Below are 7809 nucleotides of genomic sequence, written 5' to 3' on the forward strand. Positions count from 1 at the left end.
CTCCAATCCGATTGATTTGATTCATGAAAAATATTATATTTATGCTAAAATTAATTTTCACTTTTAAATATGAACATGTTGTCTCACGGACGAAAAAGGATGATATGTCAGACCGTCTCACAAAAGTTGGTTTTATATAAAATAATGTGAATTTTGGTCTTATGTGTTTCCTATATTTTGTGAAATTGATCAGGTTATATTAAATTAAAATTTTGAGTAATTAATATCGTAGATAATTTTGTTTAGAACGTATGTTATAATAATAATTGCAAATATAAAAGTTCGATGGATTTGATCCACGATTTATTTTATGGTAAAAATTAAGAGAAAATGGATGTAAATGATTTTCAGTTCATATAGTATAGAAAGAAGGCAAAAACTTGTGTGAGACGGTCTCACGGTTCGTATTTGTGAGACGGATCTCTTATTTGGATCATCCATTAAAAAGTATTACTTTTTGTTGTGAATATAGGTAGAGTTGACCCGTCTCACGAATTAAAATCCGTGAGACGGTCTCACATGAGACTCACTCAAATAGGCAAAAACTTGTGTGAGACGGTCTGACGGGTCATATTTGTGAGACGGATCTCTTATTTGGGTTATCCATGAAAAAGTATTATTTTTTATGCTAAAAGTATTACTTTTTATTGTGAATATAGGTATGGTTGACCCGTCTCACGGATTAAGATCCGTGACACGGTCTCACATGAGACCTACTCCCATAAATAAGATCAATCATAGTAATTTTAGATCAAAACGAGTATAAATGTAAACAAAAAAAAAATTAGATTTTGATCACACTCAATTTTTTTTTTTTTTTTTTTTTCCGGTTTTTAACTTTTCATAATTATATTGTGACAATGTTATCTCACATCAATAATTTTGATACTTTCTTTTTTTATTTAATCCTATTTTTTGTCATAGAACTAATATGATATTAAAAAATGAGAAATGTTATATGTATAATGAAGGTTATATACGGCTTGATAGACGCTATCTATATGAGTAATGCTCTCGACCACTCAACACATGTGTTATGTGTTGAGTGATAAATCATGGTCACTAATCTATAAGTCATGTTTGAATGAATAATCATGGTTTATCCAATCGTTCAACACACACATGTGATGAGTGAAACGTGTTGAGTGATAAATCATGGTCAGTGATGTATAGGTCATGTTTGAAAGTAATAATCATGGTTTATCCACTCATCACATGTGTGGCTCATTCAATGCACACATGTGATGAGTGGATAAAGACGTCACTCATGTTAATAAAATGAATAAAATCGATACCCAGAGTTAATTTTTTATAATCTAAAAAACAAAGTATAATCATATATAATTCTCATTGTACATGTAACACAACTCTTATAAAATATTGATGTAATAACACCTAAAATTGTTTGAATTGAAATGAAAAAGGGACATATTGTTCTTTTAAATTAAAATTTATGCAAAATCTATCAAAAGAAACCAAAAAGCCGGTATTCGCTTTGCGTTCGGATCCTCCGATCCCCTCAGAAACCTCGCGACGTGGAGGTATCGGCAATTGCGACGCCATTAAATTTAGCTGTAGCTTCTGTTCGTCATAGAAGTTCGTCCTCGCCATCATGTTATCAGAGGTATTCATGTCTTGGCAAGTTCACTTAAAAGTTAAGACACCCACAAATACATGAATATAGATTATATACGTATCTAAATAAATCATGCTGGTTTTTTGTGGGTGTATTTTCATAATCCTATGGATACATATTTTGCTGTTTACATAACAAAATCGGTACATCCTTAGCGGGTAAAAAGAGTTTATAAACAATAACTCTAGCACCATGTTCATGGGTATTAATTGTCTGTCGATTTTTAGTTAAACCCGAACCGTGTCTTATGAATTTGATATCCACGACATTACTTACACTGTTTTTTATTAGATAAAAGTTTAAAATAAGCATTTTTTTATTCAGTAATGGGGTTATAGAAGCCAAAAAGGGGAACCCACCCATCATGCCCGTGGTAATAAACCCCAGGTGGACCTTTGGATCTTTATACAGTATTGTTCAGAAATCGTATAATCTTCATTGGGCAGCCAGTTAACTCGCAGGTGGCTCAACGAGTTATATCACAACTAGTAACTTTGGCGACAATCGATGAACTATCAGATATTTTGGTGCGTGCATATTTTCTCACATTTTAGAACCTTTAATCATTTTCTGAGTAAATATTTATGTGCCTTGTTTCTGACTGTTGTTCACATTCATTGAAATTTCTTCTTGTTAGATTTATCTGAATTGCCCGGGTGGCAGCACCTACTCTATCTTAGCAATATATGACTGCATGTCCTGGGTAAGATTCATTTGATTTAGTAATTTGTTTGCAGTTTCTGTTTAAATCTATGTGAGATTTTTTTGCCTCCATGAGCCTAAATGCTTCAGTTTCCCGAACGGAATGCTGAATAGGTTTCCTCTTTAAGTAGGAGCATACATTTTTCCACTTGTTGCTTGATTTTTCTGAAACTATGTCTGGCTCTAATTGTTGCTTTAGATTAAGCCCAAGGTTGGTACAGTATGTTTTGGAGTAGCTGCAAGTACAGGTGCGCTTCTTCTTGCTGGTGGAGAAAAGGGAATGCGGTATGCGATGCCAAATGCCCGTATTATGGTACATCAACCCCAAAGTGGGTGTGGGGTATGGACTAACTCTCTTATGCATACAATTTTAAAGCAAAATATTAGATCATAGAGTGGGATTGCGACACTCCATTCCACGATCAAAATTCCTTTTTCTCTCCGTCCGGACCGTATCTACTGTCCTACTGTTCTGCTCTTCTCGATGCTTTGTTTGGCCCAACATTCATTTGCATTAATAGTTTCAAGAATGTTGCTTTGTGAAACTTATAAACCTTAGATTAAGTTATATGAAACACGATGAGATTTTCATTTGGTATGTAGTTGAAATGATGTTGTTCAACTTCAGGACACCGGTAATTAAAGGTCCCTAATGTTGCTTCAGATTGAGCTGGCATCCCTCCCTGCCATCATCATTTGCATAAATGAACCCTGGTAAACACACAACTTGCCTACATTATTTTTTTTGGGATTAACTCTAATTATTCTCTGTAGTGTCATGTGGAAGATGCACGTCGCCAAGTAAATGAAGCAGTTCAATCCCGCCTTGTCAGTTTCCTCATTGTTTGTGTACATAGCTACTCTTTTCTGAATAATTATTACGCGTGACTTGATTTTTAAAACTATAAATATTTCAAATGTGATCACTGTTTTGGTCTGTTTTATGGGGCTACTAATTTCTTATGATAGTAAGTGAAAAACCTTTGGGTCTATTTAGAGGGGCTACTCATATATCCGGTGATAGTAAGTGAAAAACCTTACTCTGATCCATAAATTTTTTATTTTAGGAACAACAAGAGATGTTTTAGTTTATATGGGACTCGACTCTTGAATTCACTAAACTTGGTGGTTAAATCTTCTCTTTCTTATTTTAGTGGATGTATATTTCTTGCTTATCATCACTTGATTATAAGGTTTAATTAGTTGAGATTAGTTGAATCTTAAGTTTAATCCTTTCTGTTGGGGCTTAGTGGATGCGGTGATGTTAAAGGTTTGCATTTATTTGATGCAGAAACTTGACAAAGTGTATGCTGCATTTACTGGGCGAACTCTTGATCTTATTTTTATCGCTTTAATTCATTTGTTGTTTCATATATTTAGATAAGCAGCAGATGACTATTAGACCATCAGCTTATTCGACGCCGACGCGTCACTCATCTATGTAATTGGAACCTGGGATAGAACATCCATTTCTCAAAAAATATTTGATTCTCATTTAGAACAATGATGATGTGAAATGGCATCAATGTCCTCGCCCGACCTCTGTTCTTCCTTACAGGCTTCGGAGTTTGGGCTAATTGACGGGGTGCTGGAAACTGTAATACTAAATTTACGGGCATCCTGAAAGCTGCTAACCACTCGTGACTTAAAGTTTACATGGCAATGACACCAAAATTGAGAAAGTGATTTCTACATTTCTTTATGCGGCCGGGTTGGTTTTGTTGTAAGAATGTGGCTATTCTTCTGAGATACGTCTGGATATTATTATCACAGAGAGCCAAAATAGAATGGCATTCCGATGTTGGTGAAATGGTTCAAGGGTCTTGTTTTTCAAAATTCTGGATAAATGTATATTTTGAAATTTGAATCATAAATACTTTTTTAGGGAGTTGTGTGTCGAATGTGTTAATAGTCTTCTTCAAAGCAACTGAATTGCCGAACTTTCTCATAACTACGTAGATAAGGTAATTGAGCAGCAGCAGATTGGTTTGCTAGTCATGTAATTTTGAATACAGCAAATGACCATCCATCCACTAACTATTTCCGGTAGACATATCAGTAGTTTCAAAATATAAGTTACGTTTTCGAGGTAAATATCTGAGACTTTTTTATACAGTAACAAGTCTGTTTACAGCTGGTTAACTTCATCAGCTCACAACACAGAATAAATCAACAACACTGGATTATTTGAAGCATTCCCCACCCAAAGGTATCTCCACAGCAAATGTATAATTCTTGCCTGTGTTGGGACACCATTCATTTACCTGGAGAGCAAAAGATGAAAATGAACAGGCGAGAAGAAAAAAATCACTCTATTTCATTATCATTTCCAAGTAAGAATGGGGCATCGTATCAACTAAAAAAGATGTTTCCTTTACCGATTGACTTTAACGATGCATGCTTTTCGCGTATACGCTTATATATTTGAGACTGAGTTTTATACAATTTGGAACAAGAGATCAATATGGTATATGATATAACCATAATATGAGATGCTTATAAATCATCTTTTGTATAAAGCGAAAGACTATACGCAAATGGGATGCAGTGGGTAAATTAACCAAACCCCATCAAATACCCACCACGAATCATGTCTTTACAGTTAATTTTTTGTCATGACTGTGATAACACTACGTAATCTTTATTAAATGCATAAATCGTGTTGCTAACTTCATTTACGGTGTGAGTGTCAAAATATGTAAGAATAATAACTTCAAAAGATATACTCTTTCACCTCTCAAATTATAAAAACCAGAAAACAAAGTTCGTAAATGTATTCCAGAATCCATAAAGCTCACGGAAGTTGGTCCAATAATTGATTATCTATGATCTGTCATTAAACATCTAGTTACTACCCGGAGTGGAGTAATCACAGGTATAACAATGTTAATTAAAATTCGCAGAATTAAAATGCATATGCGTGCATACCGTAGTTTTGACGGACCCTTGTGAACCTATAAATGGCTTTTATGAGGGAACCGAATTTCATAGACTTCAATGGTCCCATGTACCTGCAATCAAAAAATAAAGTACAACATCCAGTGTTCAAGAACTGAATGAGTGCGATATTTGTCAAGATTAAAAGGAGAGACTCAACAAAACAAATAGATTGTCCAGGTTTAGCAGAGGTTCACTTTGGCTGCTGCAAGAGATGGTAAAAACGTGTATATAATATGGCAGATGGACTTCTGATTTTCCTCAAGCTTTAGCAAAAGGGTGAAAAAACAGGTTGAAGCGCAATTCTATTACTCACACCATCTCAGCATAACGAATTCTCCAAGCTGGAAATCCCAGGTGACATCTTGCGGGCCCATAAATCAACATGAGATCAGGTTCTGGTTCCCCATAACCTGATTTCACCAAAAGATTGACATGTTATAAATCAGAAACATAAAATTGGAGGAACAAGCAAACAAACAAACCTATCGCTCCAAGAGCAACGGTCATATCAGATTCCGTCAATTTTGGCTTCTCAGTACCGGGACTCGAATAATACTTCTCTAGAAGAAAATTAGCAGCTTTGGCAACTGCATGTTTCCCATCTGAAAAAGAAATGACTTCCAAACTCATATATTTCTGCTCAAGAAGTGGGTCACTCGTAGTTTCCTGTGCAAGGATGGTTCAGTTTTCATTAAAGGGCTATGTGTGGTGGGATTTAAGAGACAGAAAAACTACAAACTATCTTCGTGTAAGGCAGTACAGTACCTTGGAGATCTTTTCACTTTTCAACCACAGAGTGAGGGCTTCTTTAGATTCCTTCAGCACTCCTACAGCATGAAAGGATTTGTAATCACAATGCTCTAAGGTCAACAAAATGTTAGCAATAGACCATCATGGATTAATTTACAGCAGGGATTTTACCTTCTGTATCATATAGACAAACTTTCTTTATTCCAATAGCTTCAAGCCACCTCAATAGGTGCAGAACTTTTGTAGTGTGAGCGGCTTCTTCACTATCTATTACAATTGCCAGGTACTGAACTTTACTGATGTCAAGATCTCTATAACTCTTCAGGAAGCCACTGGAGATAAGAAAACTCTCGAGTGCGTTGACCAGACTCAACAAGAAGTACCATATACTCACGATCTGATGCATAACGAGCCAGAGAAAACGTAGCCCGATAATGTGACACTGAGAGAATTTTAGATCTGATAAATACCACAATTATTTTTCGAAAAAATGGAGATTTTTAACATCCTGAAACATTAAAGTTGATTGCATTCAGGGGCTTGTTTCCCTTGTGTACGACAACCGTTTTTACATCACATTGACGGCATAGTTCCACCAGCGACCAGAACTTAAATCAAATACACAATCGGTTTCTCATTAAAGAATATGCTGCATTAGGTCTCTCAACAAAGTGACTTATGAAGACCTAACCAATATCAGTCTCAAAAGAATGTACTATTAGAACAAATTTTTTATTATTCAGTAAATGCAATGTGTGAAGTTACGGAGCAACCCCACATAAAAATGTAACGAAAATTAAAAAACGAAAACCCCCATCGAGCAACAATTATGCCAGCCATAACATTCGAAAAGAACCAAGATATGCAGTTACTCACCGAGCCAATCCGGAAGCATACCTTCTGCATTTCATCCCCTAAGTCCAAGATTCTGCAAATACCCCAACCTGCAAGTTAGTCGACAACAAATTCCTTGAATTTTAAACACACAATATGCAAAGCACTCGCAGAAAACAGAATGATGCTAATAAGTCAAAACTACAACCAGAAACATTACACACTAAATCAATAATCAACTACAGATCAAATCAAATACGCAGAAATAGAAAAAAAATCACTGACGCCGATTCAATCCACCGAAGGAACACGACCAAACGAACGAAGTCAACCTTCAGCATATCTGTTCAGAGGGACAAAAAAGAGACACTTGAAATCGGTCGATTCTAAGTGACAGATACCATTTTTCATCGACAAATTTCACTAAAACAATCAATAAATTCGCCGAAATTGCACAGAGCAACCATCAACTACAGATGATTATGTAAAAAAACCAGAGCTCACCTGTGATTTCCTCTTGCTTGAATCCGAAGTAGAGTACACTTCCTGGAGAATTCGAAGGGAGACTAGTGAAAATCCACCGACCAATCCTCGCTTAATTCAAGAACATCAGCATTGGATGACTTCAGTTGCGACCAGTTTTAAACGTCTTCTCGTGTGTTCCTAAGCGTTGGCACCGCGTGTGCGAGAGAGAGAGAGAAGTTATAGCTGATAGCCAATCCGCACTTGACACGTCATTTTTAGCAACAGAATACGCTTTCTATTTTGACACGTGAATCTGTTTTGGGCCATTGAAATGCTGGGCCCGGTTTTATCTGGTTCCTCTCTCATCTCTGCCCCAAACAGACCCATCAAGATTTGGGCCACAAATGGCCCAGTACACTTCAATAACTGGTAGCCAATCAGCACTGAACACGTCATTGATAGTCGTCTACATTTTTCGTGTT

The 7809-nt window shown here is 36.0% G+C and overlaps 2 protein-coding genes across 3 annotated transcripts; one reads left to right on the forward strand and one right to left on the reverse strand.

Moving 5' to 3' along the window:
• The first annotated feature begins 330 nt into the window (after positions 1 to 330).
• Positions 331 to 4623, forward strand: LOC140809112 (ATP-dependent Clp protease proteolytic subunit 6, chloroplastic-like). The gene is given in 7 exon segments (XM_073166593.1): positions 331 to 359; positions 1961 to 2015; positions 2017 to 2163; positions 2274 to 2339; positions 2538 to 2678; positions 3113 to 3166; positions 3630 to 4623. Coding segments are annotated over 7 exon segments (585 nt in total). The 3' UTR covers positions 3723 to 4623.
• LOC140808914 (uncharacterized) lies at positions 4398 to 7554 on the reverse strand. Of its 2 annotated transcripts, none has more exons than XM_073166261.1 (9): positions 7367 to 7554; positions 7148 to 7205; positions 6905 to 6956; positions 6200 to 6487; positions 6044 to 6105; positions 5761 to 5944; positions 5592 to 5688; positions 5267 to 5349; positions 4398 to 4602 (listed from the first exon to the last, which is right to left on the reverse strand). In XM_073166261.1, exons 3-9 carry the CDS (start codon positions 6921 to 6923, stop codon positions 4595 to 4597), a joined length of 741 nt encoding a protein of 246 aa, XP_073022362.1. In that variant the 5' UTR covers positions 6924 to 6956; positions 7148 to 7205; positions 7367 to 7554; the 3' UTR covers positions 4398 to 4594. The 2 variants fall into 2 exon arrangements, with proteins under 2 accessions (XP_073022362.1, XP_073022361.1); XM_073166260.1 differs by having other exon boundaries at positions 6200 to 6470; positions 7367 to 7551.
• Between the last annotated feature and the right edge of the window lie 255 nt (positions 7555 to 7809).

This window comes from Primulina eburnea, chromosome 13 (assembly GCF_022965805.1).
Source record: "Primulina eburnea isolate SZY01 chromosome 13, ASM2296580v1, whole genome shotgun sequence".
Taxonomy (NCBI): domain Eukaryota; kingdom Viridiplantae; phylum Streptophyta; class Magnoliopsida; order Lamiales; family Gesneriaceae; genus Primulina; species Primulina eburnea.

What these genes read in the sequence shown, in the direction of transcription:
- LOC140808914 (XM_073166260.1), bottom strand. Translation starts at nt 7,203, where the DNA reads ATGCTGAAGGTTGACTTCGTTCGTTTGGTCGTGTTCCTTCGGTGGATT. An exon ending in AAAGTGAAAAGATCTCCAAG is followed by an intron (nt 5,945 to 6,043) that starts GTACTGTACTGC and finishes ATCCTTGCACAG; the next exon opens with GAAACTACGAGTGACCCACT. An exon ending in CGTTGCTCTTGGAGCGATAG is followed by an intron (nt 5,689 to 5,760) that starts GTTTGTTTGTTT and finishes TGGTGAAATCAG; the next exon opens with GTTATGGGGAACCAGAACCT.